The sequence below is a fragment of the Cervus canadensis genome, chromosome 20, assembly GCF_019320065.1.
Source record: "Cervus canadensis isolate Bull #8, Minnesota chromosome 20, ASM1932006v1, whole genome shotgun sequence".
NCBI classification, from domain to species: Eukaryota; Metazoa; Chordata; class Mammalia; order Artiodactyla; family Cervidae; genus Cervus; species Cervus canadensis.
Window position 1 is genome coordinate 40,649,496 of NC_057405.1, and position 16,578 is coordinate 40,666,073.

Below are 16,578 nucleotides of genomic sequence, written 5' to 3' on the forward strand. Positions count from 1 at the left end.
CTTGGAGATGATGAAATAATGACACCAGTAAGGAATTTCACAACTTGGGACTATGTAAGCCATTGCTGTTAAATCAAAGCTGCTACAATATGTTTTAAAAAAAAAATTGTCCTTTTTTTTTTTTTTTTTTTTACTACCTGGGTGATCAAGAGCAGGGAAGCCTCTTCTCCTGCCTCGGACCTTGCAAGATTTGGGGGAGTTGCCTGGCCTGTGCTTCTCTTCTGGGGTTCACAAGATCTCATCCCCTACCAGAGCTGACCATCAGTGCAAAGCGCAACACAAATCACAAACAGTTCATTTCATTCCTTTCCTTAGCCTGACAAGGAAAAACTGGCATCTTGGCATCACATTGAGCAGCACAACAGCAAGCAGCTTGCCTTGGTCATTAAATCAATCAGCCATTATTAAATTCTTCATTAAGGCTGCCCCCAACCCTCAGCTTTCATTAAGCCACATTTCCTAATGTCTAAAGCACTTGTGTTAGAAAGGCGCTAGAGGGAGAGACAAAGGAGCTGAATTACCTTCATTAATGCCTTGGGGTATCATTGGTGCTAAAGTTGATGAATCCATCAAGGTGCTTTATATTACTGAGTGGTAATAATAATATCTCTATCTGTGTAACCATTTAGGATTTCCAAAGCAATTTCAAAAGCATTATCTTAATCTCAAAATAAGCCCAAAGTCTCTGTGCGTGGCTTAATTCCTATTATTCTGAAGATGAAGACACAGAGGAGGTCTCAGAGAATTGAGTTTTTCTGAAATCACTGTAAGAGTAAATAAAACTGGAAGCCTAGATGGGAAGCTCGGTCTTTCTGACACCACAGAGTGCTCCACTCCTTATGGTGCCAAGACCTAGAACAGAGTTTGATGAAGAGCTGCTCTGTGTTTTTATGTGTCAGTGGCATAATCTACATCAGAAGAAGGATCAGAAAGTCGATACCAACATGGCACCAGGCCAGGTATCAGGGCAGCTCCAGCGTGGTCCCAGCAAGGGGCTTTGGCAGAAGGAAAACATCAAGACATCTTGAGTCAGAATGGGAAGATGCTAAGTCTACAAACCGTGGAGGCAATATGAAATCCAAAATCATCACATCATCACTAGGCATATGAAGCCGTCTCAGCCTTGCTGAGTGTTTTCCAGTATTTTACTGCTATGGAAACATAGGTGAGTGAGAACAAGAAAATAACTGGAAATGAAACATCTAGAGGAAAAATGTCTTTCTTTGGAAAAAAAAAAAAAAAGGTTACAAATGTGCACCTACTGCCACCAAAACGAAATAAAACAGAATGAAGTCATGTTGGAAAAAAATACAAACATTGGAAAGGCAACTTTTCCTCAGGGCAGAATACTGTTTACCTAGCTGCTTAGTACAGTCTTTGTCTTAAGAATATTTACTCTACCAACTTAACCTCCTGTGCCTAATTGTGTACATTCTGATGTTTAATCAAGATTTTCTAAACCATAGATGGATTTTTTAATTATCAGAGCTAGCTTTTTTTGGTATATTTGTTTTTTCCCAGATTTTTGTTGGCCCACTATCTGCACACACAGAACAAGTTTGACCAATTCACTTACTCGTTGTACAGTTCTGGGTGAAATACTTAGCTGCTCTGTGCCTCGGTTTCCTTATCTGCAAAATGTGGATGTTAACAGGACCTATCTTATTATGATTGTGAAGAAGATTTAATAAATGAATGTTTATAAAGTGCTTAGAATAGTGCCTGACACATATAAAATATATATGTGTATATAAAATATATGACATGTGCATATATATATATGTGTATGTCTGTGTATATAAACATTGTATATAATATACATAAAATATGACATGCTACAATATGTCACACTACTATATGAAAGTGTTTTAAAATGAATGAATTAATTAAAATGAAAAAATAAAAGGTTGAATTACATTGCCCAAACAAGTGATATTCTTTCCACATAACACAGAGCAGGCTGCTACCGCCTCTGCCTGGACTTTCCAGCACTACCGAGCAGTATCCTCATTAAGCACTCACTATTTCTCTGACAGTCATTTAGCTTTTCATGTTTTATCTTCCCAGAGAGGCTGTATGTTCCTTGATGGTACGACGAATGTGTTATGTGTCTTTTTTTTGCCCCTAGCACCTATTAAAATTCTAAGTATGTAGCAAATGCTGGAGAAAAGTGTACTTTTTAAAACACTGATTTGAATTAAGTACTATTCACTCAGCTTACTTGATGTTGTAAAGATCCAACCAACATACAAGGACATCTTTTCCCTCACATCAAGAGTGCCACTACTATGTTAATGACTATATTAACTATGTTTTTATATATATATATATACATATATATATATATATATACACACACATATATATATATAGACCTGCCTTCAGTGGTGTAAAAGAGCTCAATCTTTTTCTCAGAATGGAGGAAATATAATAATTTACTAAGGATAATTTGTGAATTTACTAACTATTGGCTCATGTTTTAAAATATCTTTAAAGATTTCTTTTGAAGATTCAGAGCACTATAGTAACACCAAATCCATTGCTTCTTTCCAACTTTGTTTAAAGTTGCATATTTGAAACATGAACATGGCCTGGTTTGGGCCAGACCCAATCAACGTCCTAGTGAAGTTTGGTGCTCCTGGTCATTGCTGTTATTTCAGGATTATTTCTCTAATTACTGCATAATTGTCCTACTTTTTAGAGACTGTCCTATTTTGTTCAGAGATTTGTTCCAGTATTTGGTAACATTTCTCAGGACAATATTTTTTCTCTTTCATTTTTCATGGTATGAACCAAGGGCATATTTTGAAATAAGCTGCAGTTCCCAGAATATTTGTTTAAAAAGCATCCTTCTACAAGGAAGCAATACAGAAGCTCTGCTGGGACAGAAACCTCATGGAATCCATACCTGCCATTTCTAGGATTGACCTAATCTTATAATCAGGCTTCCCAGGTAGCTCAGTGGTAAAAAAAAAAAAAAAAAAAAATCCACTTGCCAATACAGGAGATGCAGGAGATGTGGGTTCAAATCCCTGGGTTGAGAAGATCCCCTGGAACAGGAAATGGAAAATCACCCCAGTATTCTTGCCTGGAGAATCCAATGAACAGAGGAGCCTGGTGGGCCACAGCCCGTGGGTTCACAAGAGAGTCAGGCACAACTGGTTACTGAGCACAATCTTAAAATCAGCCGTAATACAGCACAGCAGTGTCGCTAGGATTTTGAAGTTAAGGAATCCTGACCCTCCCATGAAACAGAAAGTTGAGAAATATTTAAATATTTTAGTAAACAGAGCCAGGAAGACTTGAAAAATCAGTCCAAAAAATTAAACCTCTTCTTTGGCTTGCGTTTTGCAAATTACCAAGTAAGAGTGTTTCTCTGTAATTATCTAGTTAATTGCTCTTGTCTATTTTAATCTATTTCTAGTTATTTTATAGTTACTTTATTTTATTGCACTTTCATAGAACAGTAAAGCTTTGTGGCTGAGAATAAAACAAATATGTGTAGTCTATGGCAATTTTTTAAAAAATTTTAAGCTACCATCATCATAATCTTCGTTCATTTTGAAGGTTGGCCACATAATTTTCTTTGGGATCCCATGGACTGTAGCCCACCAGGCTCCTCTGTCCATGGGGATTCTCCAGGCAAGAATACTGGAGTGGGTTGCCACGCCCTCCTCCAGGGGATCTTCCCAATGCAGGGATCGAACCCAGGTCTCCTGCGTTGCAGGCAGTTTCTTTACTGTCTGAGCCACCGGGAAGTCCAATAAATTACAACATAATTCATAATTCAAACTAAAGCTTCAAATAGCTGGCCATTTGTATGTTTTCTTTTGTATGAAAAAGCCATACAGTGGGAACAAACTGACAATAGTACATTTTTCAGGCAAATTCCAGGACAGGTTAGAGGATCTTAGCATGGTCTCACCAATCAGTCTTCCAGCCCTTTCAGACTTCCAGTACTAAAAGTGATAATCAATATCCATTATGACAAGCCAAACATGGTGCAAGATGGTCAGTGCTTTCCGGATTGCCACTATATTAGAATCACTAACTTCACTGTACTTAATTGTTTTCTAGAGGTTGTTAATCTGATTCCAAATCAATGGTTGTCTGCTGGATTCAATATGGTATCACCAACTCAATGGACATAAGTTTGAGCAAACTCAGGGAGACAGTGAAGGACAGGGAAGCCTGGTGCGCTGCAGTTCATGGGGTTAGAATGAGTCAGACATGACTTAGCAACTGAACAGCAACAAATGTAAAATACCACTTACAGACTAACTGACAAATTATAGGCCAGTTATCAGAATGTATGTCGTCATTATGTTTTGGGTGACACAATTTACTCATGAACATTCCCCATCATCACATGCCAGTGAATTTCCACCTCTCAGATATCTGCTCTCAGGCTCTAGGGTCTAGACTGCAATCTACTTTCATTCCAAACTTCCTTTCTTAAGGTAGTGTAATCTGCTCTAGCTTCTTGGTACATTAGCGTCACATTCTGTTGATGAAATCAGTTGGAAAATGTGAAGGTGTTGCTGAGTCCTAAAGCAGGGTACCGTCACTCAGGAAAGCAAGACACCGTGTAAGGCATGGAGGATACCGCATCATCGTGCTGCAGGGTATCAATTCAATCGCTTTTAATTTTGTGGAATCTACTTTTGCTTTCAGAAATTATCTTGGACAACTTGAAAGAAAGAAGATAAGATTATGTGAATCTTTTCCAAGGATAGCCTGCTCAATAAATGTAATAAATCATCTGAACCTGTTCTATGATTTTTTTAAAAAAAGAACCACAGACCACACTGAAAGTCATTTTGACATTTCAGCATTTCGATTATTTTTTTATTTTTATTAGGTGGGCACACTGTAAATATTACATCTTCATCTTACCAACAATTCCATATTTCTTGTAAGGCTTTGGAAATGGTCCAGTTATTTGCAATAACCTGAAACTGACCTGCACTATATTGCAGTAGGAAGAGACACTATTTTATTTATAGTCACCATCTCACATGTATTTACTGTCTCTAGTCTCCTGAGAAGCACAGAAAACTGTCCTAAAAATTTAATATAGGAGAAAGTATATATCAGATAACTTCCTACTTAGAAACCTTTTTTTTAAAAAAATGCATAACTCAATTCAACTCAACAAACATTTACTGAACATTAACTCTAGTTTAGGTGCTGTTGTAATATGAGGCTTAGTTTTGTTTTTGTTTTTTGTTATACAGATCAATCATTTCATGGGTCTTTACCAAGTTTTTCAAAATTCACAAAGAATATTTTGCTTATCCCCTTTGGGAAGCTGGAAATAAAAGAGGAGGGTGAATTTTCTTCTACTTCATTTCTAGAATTTCCCTATGTAACCCTGATCAATTCCCACCTATTCTTTCTTTAAAAACAATGCTACTTTGTTTCTTCTAAAAATGTTTTTTTTTTTTTTTTTTAAGTTACTGAAAGCCAGACAACTCACTGAAAACTCAAGGAAGATGGCTAGAATTATGTTGAGATGTGCAGTCTTCTCCAGGGACCCAGGTTGTTTGGACTGGAGGGATCAGAGCAGGAAGATGAGAACACCCAACTCACAGAACAGGGGAGGGATAAGGAGCAAGAGAATCTGGCACATGGTATATCCTGCTAACAGAAGAATCATAAGGCAAACATCTAGGGAAGGTGGCAGAAACTTCTGAAGGAGTCAGGTCAGATAGGCCCTGAAGATGTATAGTGGAGGAAGAGGATTCAGGCCGAAGGCAGGAAAAGGGCTGGTGACACCCTGGTACAGTCAGAAAGGCAGCTGTCCTGCTGGTTTCAGAGCAGGGCAGAGACAGTCCTTATGCACATGTCCCCATGATAAAGCTTCACAGAAGATGCCACGAGGATGGACCTGTTTATCCCCTGCTGCTGCTGCTGCTGCTAAGTCGCTTCAGTCATGTCCAACTCTTTGGGACCCTATGGACTGTATATAGCCCTCCAGGCTCCTCTGTCCATGGGATTCTCCAGGCAACAACACTGGAGTGGGTTGCCCTGCCCTCTTCCAGGGGATCTTCCCGACTCAGGGATTGAACCCACGTCCCTTATGTCTCCTGCACTGGCAGGTGGGTTCTTTACCACTAGTTCCATATGTATACTTAGATCTGGGATGGGGGTGGCAGGAGACAAGGAGAAGGAAGGGGGAACTTTTTTTAATGAATATAGGAGGAGGAAACTCAACTGAATTTTAGACAAGCTCTAAATACCGTGTACACCTTTTGACCTTGAAGTACTATTACTTGATCATACCTATTCATTTAAACCTTAGAAATAGAATTCACAATTATTAGTCTATAGAACCTGTAAGGTATTTTTACAGGGCATAGCTTTTCATTTTAATGTCCCATATACGTTAATGTCACATATGTTGATTTAAACAAATAATTCTATATATCAATTAATAAGTCCCCTCCCACTGTAGATTTCTAGGGAGATATATTTTGATTACTAGCAACTTATACTTTATATGAAAGCATGAGATAGACAACTAAAACATAGTTACTTTAGTAAATCCAGAATAATCACCTTCTCATATGGGTGAGAACTACAAGTGATTTTCAACTTAATTAGGTTTGTAAATCAATGTGAATATTAGATCACTTATAAAAATAAAGGAAAATAGGTCTGATGTATATTCATGTCTCTAAGGGCTATCTGCCTCCCTAAAGATATCTTTAACAGACTCTGACACATATTTAAACATACCATTTCCACAGCTCCCATTCCATGGTAGCTCAATAAACTAAGTTCCTGCCTAACTGACATATGAAATATTAGATTCTTTCTTGAATAAATTTTTTTGACTTTGATCTACACAATAATTAGTTTGCATAAATCTTCAATGTACTTCTTAGATGAAATAAAAACTTTTTAAAGAGAAATTGTGGTCAAAGAATGGCATTTCATGAGACTTTAAACTTTGCTACCTGATAAAAAGTAGAGTAAAATCTCTATAAATAACCAAAGTAACAAACAGAAAGAGAACTTCATTTCACCTCAATGGCTAACTCTTTCTATGAGCATCTTAGCTTTATGATTCTTCAGGCAGTAATTTATCTTTTTATTTACCTAAAAAGGAATTAGAGTAGTTCTCAACCTAAAGTTAAAGAGAATAGGAGACCAATCGAAGGGTTAAACACCTGTTAAAAATATTAATTTGCATTCTAAAATCCCAAGACTCTGAGAAGCCATAGGAGATCTAGGAGATCTATAAGGTTTCCCAGTAACTATAAAGTCTTTCAAAATTGCTCCAGAGATGGTTTAAACTAACCAGATGCATCAAAAATCACGGTTCACAGAACTAAAAATACACTGATGTTTTAACAACAGGCTTCCTATGATTCGGAATTCTGGTAACATTTTTAAGTTTCATGAAATTTATTTAACTTCGAACTTAATTGAAACTACCTTCCACAAGAGTCTTTTATAATTTCTTATATCTTTCAATCTAAGAAAATAATTCCCCTGACTGAGGAAGTAGAAGTCATTGTCTGTTATTTTCTATTGTCATGTAGATGAAATAAGAATATTAGTTCTCCTCTATTAAAAAGAGAGCTCAAAAACATCTACCAACTGACAGATCTGAACATTTTTCACTTCCTTACAAAAGATGAAAAATCACATCAGACAGGAAACACATTCTTTAGATTAGTGACAGGTGTAGAACATGCACACCAGTCAGCCTTTATTTTCAGTGTCAGCAGCATGCTCAGCAACAGAGGGGACAACTCTTCCTTTTTATTGAAGTGACACACATCATATTATTCCTTCATCTACACATCACCAAGCAGAAAAGTTCCCAAGCAATAAAGCTACTTGATATTGGTTGAATGCCAGGCTCTTCTTTAAAAAAAAATAAAATAAAATTGCAGTGCTAGAGAGAGAGAGATGAAAAGGAGGAGGAGGACATGGAGGGGAAGGAGGGTGGTGATGATGAATTTAGCTTAAGAATTTCTTAAAAAAAAAAACACAAGAATTTCTTTAGGGAGGAAAGAGGGAAAGTTGTCTCTATTCTCAAACTCATTTCTCCACAGAACAGTAAACTTATTCAGGAGCTGATAAATTTAGCAGCTTTATTTAGAAGCCAAATGATTTAGACTACACAGCACAATGATATGGTTCAGGATATCCTTAAATCTCCAGTAGAAAAAGGGTGCTAATGAAGTAAGAGTTTCAACTGTAACAATAAAAGCCCCCGCCAGCCCCCAGGGCGGCCACCAAAAACTCTTTTCTTAGTTCCGGTTTCTCTTTTTCCCAGGAGCCAAATTAACAGTAACATCAAAGCAGGAAAACGGTGACACTGCTCAAGATACATTCTGAAAAATGGGAGAGTAAAAGAAGATCCAGCACAAGACTGCATTTAGGACTTACCTGCTCTGATCCCAGTTGGCAGCGAAAAGGACTAGAATCTTCCTGCCATAGTGGTCCAGATTGGCCAGGCCCCCAGGGAAACCATCCTTCAGTGCCTGCTTGATGCCAGGGTCAGTGGCCTTGAAGCTTTTGAACATGTCCAGGTTCTGCTGCCGGTACTCAAAGTATTGGGCCAGGAGGCGGAAGGCCTCAAAGTGATGAAACTTCCTAGCCCGCAAGAAGCGTAAGATGAAGGCATCATCTGTGCGGAGAAAGCCAATGTCCGGCCTAGTGATGACCATGTCCCTCACCTCCTGGATGTCCTGGTGCAGCGTGTCCGGATTCTCGTTGAGCTCCAGGCGGGCTTTCTCCAGGGTCTCAGGAGAGAGACCCGCTTGTAAATGAGTCATTGTCCTGCGTGTTCCTGAGCCTTGCCTCTCTCTTGCTGACTGTCCCACCACCAAGCTGGCCCTGGCCACCACCACACTCCGGCCTCCACACCTCCCTGCTGCCTGCTTCCTCTTCTTTACAGGAAATGATTTGTCTTGGTGTCCAATCAAGTACCCTGTTGCTCCTGCTTTCCTGCACCTTTTCTCTGAAAGATAGGAACTTCTTTCCCCACCCCTCCTTAAAAACAATGTCCCGCTTTGGTTCCCTCTTCCTTTTCCTCCAAAGAGATGCGGCCCTCCGGTGGCCCAGGACCCCTCTTCTTGTCCTCTCTCTCTCTCCTAACAAAACACCCCTAATTGCACCCAGCACAGGGGGTGCTGATCTTGGTACCGTCCTCTTCTCTTCCGAGATGGAACAAAAACAACCCCCACGCACATCTCAGCCCCAGCACCGTGATGCTTCTGCGGTCCCTACTGAACGCTGCTCCTGCCAGGGATAACGATGGAAATTCTGATTAATAATAAGGTGGCTCTTCAGCGCGCTGAGCTCGGGGCGGGGGAGAGAGAGCGTCTTTGCCAGAAGGAAAAAGAGAGAAAGAGAAAGAGAGGGGAACGGAGCTTATTTCTCCTACTTATTCAGAGATGCTATTTCTAAGACATTTGTGGGATTCCGTTGAAAACGATTAGGGTCCAATTAGGTGGCGACTGCAGAGAGCGCACCTTCCCTCCTCCCCTCCTGGATACACCGTGATCTCTTAAGGCACCAGAAGGGTTTTCAGTGGCGTTGGCACCCGCGTGGGCGCCCCCTCACCCCACCCCCACCAACTTCTGCCTGCCTCTAGCCCTTTATTTCAACGGACTTGCTGCGGAGGGGGGTGGCGGGGAGGGATATCTCTCTGGGAAGGTACATTTCAAAAGCGAGGCTGGGGGGAGGAGAGGGTGGGAAAGAGGAGTGGAAGATAAAATTAAAATATCTCTACCTTTTCTACAATGCCCCAAAGCAAGAGAGAAGAAAGAGCAGCCGGCTCCTACCAGCAAACCCGGAGGCGGGGACGCTAAGCAATGCGGCACTCCCTGGCATCCATCAGCCGCGGCTTCGGAGGCGGCGGCGGCGGCGGCGATCGCAGCATCAACTCCTCTCGGTGGGATGGAGCGAGCAGAGAAGAGGGACGGCAGCGGGGACCCTGGCAGAAGACGCACTGGGGAGCAGCCCTGACCACATCGTCGGCGAGCAGCCGCTTCCTCTCCCCGCGGGAGGGGTGGGGGGTGGGGGGAGACCAGAGCTAGGGCTCCCGCTGTCCCAGGTCCTCGCCCGGCCCTGCCATTCTCGCCTGCCGGAGAAGAGAAGGAAGCGAGCGAGAATCGAACGCCTGGATGGAGGAGGCCACGCGGGCAGCCGCCGCCTTTGTGCGCTCGGAGCCGCTGGGGCCGAGGGTGCGGCTGCTGCGGGCCCGGGGGCCCTCAGCCTGTGCGCGCCCGGGCGGCCGAAGTCAGACGCGCCCCTCCGGGTGCCGCCGCGGCCCCTGCCGCTGCCGCTGCCGCTGCGGCTCCGGCTGCCGCTGCTAAAAGAGGACTCGGCTCAGCCCAACTCCTAATTATCCCAGCACAGATCTCGCTGCGACGTAAGCACTCACTCAGCTCGCGCACGCACTCCGCTCCTCTCGCCCTGACTCGTTCGGATAGGACCGCAATTTCCGTGGCATTCAGATATCCCGAGCCCCAAGTTTAGCCCGCTCCCGGTCCCCCGACTCCCGGGCCGGCTACTCGGGACGGGCGTCGCGGGGCCAGGCGGGGGAGCGACGCCCCGCAGCCTCCCCACGCCCCTCTCTCACCCTTTGTGTGCAAGACCCCTGAGCTGCCCGGTGGCGAGTGGCTGTTGTAGATGGTAATTCAGCGACACATTTTCTAGTTCCTGTAGGAGGTAATTTTGATGTGGAAGAAGTAGGGAAACATTTTGTACTTTCCGCATTTGTAGTTGACAGAAATGTTGAATTTAGAAAAGACCAGAGTGGTTCCACAGCATTGGGCTGATGATTAAGCCTCCGGGGGAACTTATATGAATAGTATTTCAACCACTCTGGCTGCTAAATTCCTATTGAAGAGGATGGAAATGAGCTCGGGGTGGGGGTGGAGGGACACGTTTTCAGAGGAAGGAAAAACAAGTACTCTTTGACTTCTCATCTGATAATAAAACACGTTTCTGGAGATGCGTTTGATAGTTCCCTCAGTTTGATACATCTGTATACTAGAATCATCATGAACAGAAGTCTTTGAGGTTAAGATGACTGTCTAAGGGTTTGAGAAAAATGAATTTTCAAAGCACAGCATGTATTACTGAGCCTGTCACTTTATAAACTTTTGGCTTATAAAATGTTGAATGGAGTCCTGAGTTCAGATTGACTCAATGCAACAAATATCTACTGAGCTCCATTGGGTGTGAGCCATTGTCCTAGAGTCTATGGATGGGTGGTCTTGAAGATAAGAAAACATTATTGTATTTGATGACTATTAGAACCTTCAGATTAAAAAACAGGCCTTCTGTTATTGCTTTCAAGGTGATGGTGGTGACAAAGAGAAAGAAGAGGGGTGGCAGACCTGTATACCACTTTATTAATTAAACCAACGCAAAGTGAAGCAAACCAGAATAAGAAAAATTGTATACATACAGATAGTCATTATCCTCAAAGAATAAGGGAGGTGGAAAATAAACCATATATAAACACACACACACATCTATATGTATATATATGGGCTTCCCAGGTGGTGTTAGTGGTAAAAAAAAAATCACTTGCCAATGCAGGAGACTTAAAAGAGAGGGTTAGATCCCTGGGTGAGAAGATCCCCTGGAGGAGGGCTTGGCAATCCACTCCAGTATTCTTGCCTGGAGAATCCCATGGACAGAGGAGCCTGGCAGGCTACAGTCCATAGGGTCACAAAGAGTCGGATACCACTGAAATGACTTAGCACTACATATTTTATATTTATGCATTATACATATATACATATATATGCACTATATATATTCAAAGTCCTTCTAGGACTTTATGTGTTTATGATTCTCAAAAGCATTCTGAGTGCAACATGAATTGTTAAAATATTTGGGTTCCTATTTCCAAAAAAATTGAAAAATTCAGTGTAGAACAGTATTCAGCTTTCAGTTTCTGAGGAAAATGATTCATATCAAATGCATAGAGAGGTTTTAACTATCACCAATAAGGAGACACAGTTCTCATGGGTCTCATGTTTCTTCATGTCTTATGAGCAAGATACTAACTATCCTTTTTTCGAGACCATCTTTTCAAGGCTGTGTGCATAGTGAGCAACTTTGGAAGAGCCTTAGAAGCTGCAGATGGTACTTCCATCTGAAGGAAGGACTGGTTTGCTTAGGGCTTTAGAGGAAGAGAGATACTGTCTCTCTCCTGAACAAAGGGCAAGCCGATTTATTTGGTTTCCTTCAACTCAAGAGTTACTATCCTGTAACACCACCCACTGGGTATGCAAATGTAACTCTTCTCTTAGGCTTGTGGGAATTGGGCTCAGAAAACCAGCCCCAAATATGCTGATGCTCAGACTGCTTGCCGAGTCTGAGTCTTTCATCTGTAACCCAGGAGTTTTGCATCCGTGAAACTGTGGTCATCTAACTTGTTCACTTGCAGGAAGGGTTAAATCTCAAATCCTTCAGGGTGCTTAAAATTGCTTAATTTTGTTCCCCGAGATGGAAATATTAAACTATGTTTTTAGAGAAGAATTTATAAAATAAAACCTGTTGGTCATTGAAATTGTATAACCCATGTTTAGTGATGTTTTCATTATATATCAATAATACAGTTGCCTCAAAAAGGTTCATTTCAATGTATCAATATATGATATAGATCACTTTTGTCATGCAGTAGCATTGTTGGAGCTGGTCAGTTAGTTGTATTTACAAACTACTAAGTCCTTCAATGACTGTACTTTTATTCTGTCTCCCTTGTACATTTGAAATCAGTTCTGAAGCCAAAATAAATATGTAAAGCCTTCTAAAAATGAAACAAGATGTTTATCCAGATGACACCAGAGCATTTAATTCTCATTCAAAATTAACTCACTTTGACAAATTAATGGAAAGTAATGTAAAAACTGTTGTTGTGCAGTCACTAATTCATGTCTGACTCTTTGCCACCCCATGGACTACAGCAATGTAGAAACTGAATATGAAAATAAATTAAGCAACAGGAATAATTAAATCATAATTGGAAAATGATTAAATTAAGAACTTCAGGTGTTTTCAAGCAACCAAAAGGACAGTTGGCTTTACTGCTGTATTGAAATGGAGAGAGTGGTTTTTGTTTTAAAGCATTTTATCCCATTTGTTGTCCAATAAAATATACATACCATAAGAGGCACAAAATGAGAAGCACAATTCAGTGACATATTATAAAGTAAACACCCACCAAGGTTAAGGAATAGAACATTGCAGGTACCCAAAAAAGCCCCCTTATCCTCCCCTCATAACTACTGGCTTTTCTTCCCAAAAAATGAAACCATTCTATCTCCATTTTGAAAATAATCACTTCAAGTCACTTGTCTTTCTTTAAAATTTTGCAAACTAAGTAACTATGCCCTACAAATTAGTCTTTTTTCTTGAGTTAAATAAATATAGTCATTCATATGTGATTTTGTGATTGGTCACTTTCTTTCAATATTATGTTTCTAAGATTCACCTAACTGGTTGCATGCAGTTAGTTCAACCATAATCAGTGATGATGCATAGAATTCCATTTTACAAATGACATCCTTATCCATTCTCCTGTTCATAAAAAGTGTGTTGTTTTCTCTCTGGGACTATTAGGAGTCGTGACGTATGAAAATTCTGGTACAAGTCTCTTAGTGCATGTGGACATAACCTAGGAATGAAATTGCTGGGTCATGTGGAATATGCATTTTCAAATTCAGTTGTTATCATTGTTGTTTAGTTACCTGGTCGTGTCCAGCTCTTTCTTGACCTCATGGTCTGTAGCCCGTCAGGCTCCTCTGTCCTTGGAATTTCCCAGGCAAGAATACTGGAGCAGGTTGCCATCAACCCGGGGATGGGCCCCGTGTCTCCTGCATTGGCAGGTGGATTCTTTACCGCTGAGCCACCAGAGAACACCATCAAATACAGTAACAATGCCAAACTATTTATATCCCAAAGATTGTGCCATTTTACCCTGCCTCCAACAGTATGGAAGGTTTTTCACCGTACCACAGTTCTCATAGGTTCTTACTATTGTCTATCATTTTAACTGTATTTTAATTAAAACCATGTTTTTATTTTAAACAGGAGAATTTCATAGTGGTTTTCATATATATTTCTATGATTGCTAATGAGGTTATGAAGTTTCCATACATTTGACCATTTGTATAACCTTTTTTGTGAAGTATCATTTTGAGAATTTTGCCCACTTTTAGAGTGGATTGTTTATTATAGTTATAGTTCTTTATAGATTCAGAATATGAATCCCTCGTCAGTTATATTTGTTACAACTATCTTCTTCCAGTCTGGGACTTGTTTTTTTACTCTTTTTAATAGTGTCTTTTGATTAACGTAATTTGAAATTTTAATGTAGTTTAATTTTTTTCCACATATAGCGTTTTTGTGTCCTGTTCAAGAATATTTTAGGTCACTGAGATATTCTCTGATATTACCTTTTAGTTGTTTTATTCTTTTGCCTTTCACACTGGGACCTCCTGAGACTGAGTTTAGTGCAGGGTGTGAGACTATTTATTGAGACTATTTATTGAAAAGACTATGTTTTTCCTAATGAGCAGAAGAGCTACCATTGTCACAAAATAACTGTCCGTATATACATTGATTTTAACTCTATACAAATTTTAAACCCCACAAGATATCATTGTTTTACAACCAATATTTCTCAGTGTTTCTCAAAGTAGGTGCCCCAGGCCAGTACCATTAGCATCACCTGGGAAGTTGTTAGAAATGTAACTTCCCAGCCCTGACATACTGAATCAGAAATCCTGGTGAGGGATCTAACTGTCATCTGGACAGCCTTCCAGGCTTTAATAATTTACACTAAAGTTTGACAATTGTTGCTCTAGATGTACATACCTATTTATCCTTTTCATTATTCTTCATTCCACATTATCATGTATAGTCTCTATTGTGATAGTTAATAGGCAAGGTTCTTTCATCCAGAGGTTTATTTTGTTTTTTTCTCCCTCTCTCTTTTTTTCCTATATAGGTAGTACTACAGATAAGGGTATGTATGGTCTTTAATAGTATTGCATAGATGAGGTGTTGCAGAAGTAGTTGACAAATTCTCATTTCACCTTAGTATTGTATTACTGGTAATATCACACCTTCACAGAAACCAGTAATGGGAAATTGATCCAGCTATCCCCTTGATGAACAAATGCTTCCCAGAGACCCTATTTCATGCAGTCTAGGTGATTGAACTGCTCTCTCCCTTCTTTCAGAGAAGTAAATGTACTCAAGGAGGTGATTACATTAAATTATTAGCCTGACAGCTTTTGTCAAATTCATTAATACATATTATACATAACTATTTTAATTATTATCTCATATCACAGATCTATATTAAATTAATTTCTTAGTTATTTTATTTTACTTTGCAAAATTGTTTCCTACTTTTAAATAAGAATTTACTAAAAAGATTTGCCTGGATCACTTCATTCTATGTGTCAATAGTTCTGATATAGCTGTGCAGATGAAACTAGATTAAAATAATCATTAAGGACCACCTCAAGGAAAAATATTCCATAAATGATTTAAGAGGGGTGTGTGTGTGTGTGTGTGTGTGTGTGTGAAGGTCTGGATGGATGTATATGAACCTCAGCTATTTTTAACACAATCACCAACTGAATGCTCACTCCCTGGACAGCAGTTTTTAATAAGCAACTCTAGCCCCCAAATGAGTCCACCCCAAATACAATACTAAAGAGTCTGTCAAACTGAAGCTACTTAAAGAGAAAAACATGTAGAAAACTAACGTTATGCTGAATTTCCCAGACTTGTCACTCTGTAAATAAAGGCAACATATCCAGGCTTGTCCATGGCAGTGAATATGTTTGTGACTAAATGTCATCCTGTTGATGATGTCTCATCAGTAGATAAGAACAATTTCAGTTCTGCTTCATTGCTCTTACTTTGAGGAATATAATTACAGTTATAACATATTTTCATACCAATTGCTCAAACTTGAATCTTTCATTTTTATTCTCCAAAATATTGAGAATCCTGTTATTGCGTCGTATCTGTTACCAATCAGTTAATAGGACCTAGGTTTGTTATAATGGAACATAATTAGCTAAACTTCATGAAAGTTTGAAGTAAATTTTGTACAAAAAGCACATGGAAGTCATATATATGTTTGCCCTGCTTATAGCCCCAATGTTCAGCACACATTAAATGCTCAAAAAGGCCACCATTGAAACAAGTGGAAGAAAAGTAAAACTTGTGGAGTTAAAAAAAATCCCTACACGTTCCAACTATAAGTGAGTATTTTTAAGTGGAAATAGACCACATAATATACCAGTGAAATATTTTAGATTCTTGAAAGCAATTGTTTTTGACATTTGACTGTATGTTATAAATTGGTTTTCTAGGATTTCTTTTGCAGTTCAGTTAAATCATCCTTTGAAAGTGCCTTCCTTAGCTATCCATTGGTTCGCTTCCGTTTAGGCTACAGTTACAAACGTTCAAGTGCCTTTCCCAAACTGTTTATCTTCTGGCTTACTAGAGAGGATTATGTAGTAGAAGAAAGTCTTGAAACTGTCCAGCTGGATCTGTGTTGACAGATTATTA

The 16,578-nt window shown here is 39.9% G+C and overlaps 2 protein-coding genes across 3 annotated transcripts in view; one reads left to right on the plus strand and one right to left on the minus strand.

Annotated features, from left to right (window-relative positions):
* Positions 1-10,130, minus strand: part of CLVS2 (clavesin 2) — a 73,944-nt gene extending 63,814 nt beyond the window's left edge. Inside the window, exons 1-2 of one of the 2 annotated variants that reach the window (XM_043439671.1) lie at positions 9,807-10,130; positions 8,407-9,345 (exon numbers count right to left, since the gene is read on the minus strand). In XM_043439671.1, the coding sequence (XP_043295606.1) occupies positions 8,407-8,795 (389 nt within the window). In that variant the 5' untranslated portion in view covers positions 8,796-9,345; positions 9,807-10,130. Of the gene's footprint in view, positions 1-8,406; positions 9,346-9,754 lie in introns of both variants that reach the window. The other variant, XM_043439672.1, reaches the window with a different exon arrangement.
* On the plus strand, positions 9,277-11,541 carry LOC122422713. Its single transcript, XM_043439331.1, has 3 exons — positions 9,277-9,300; positions 9,535-9,678; positions 9,776-11,541. The coding sequence occupies exons 1-3, from the start codon at positions 9,277-9,279 to the stop codon at positions 10,367-10,369; spliced, it is 762 nt and encodes a 253-aa protein (XP_043295266.1). The 3' UTR covers positions 10,370-11,541.
* The last annotated feature ends 5,037 nt before the right edge of the window (positions 11,542-16,578 follow it).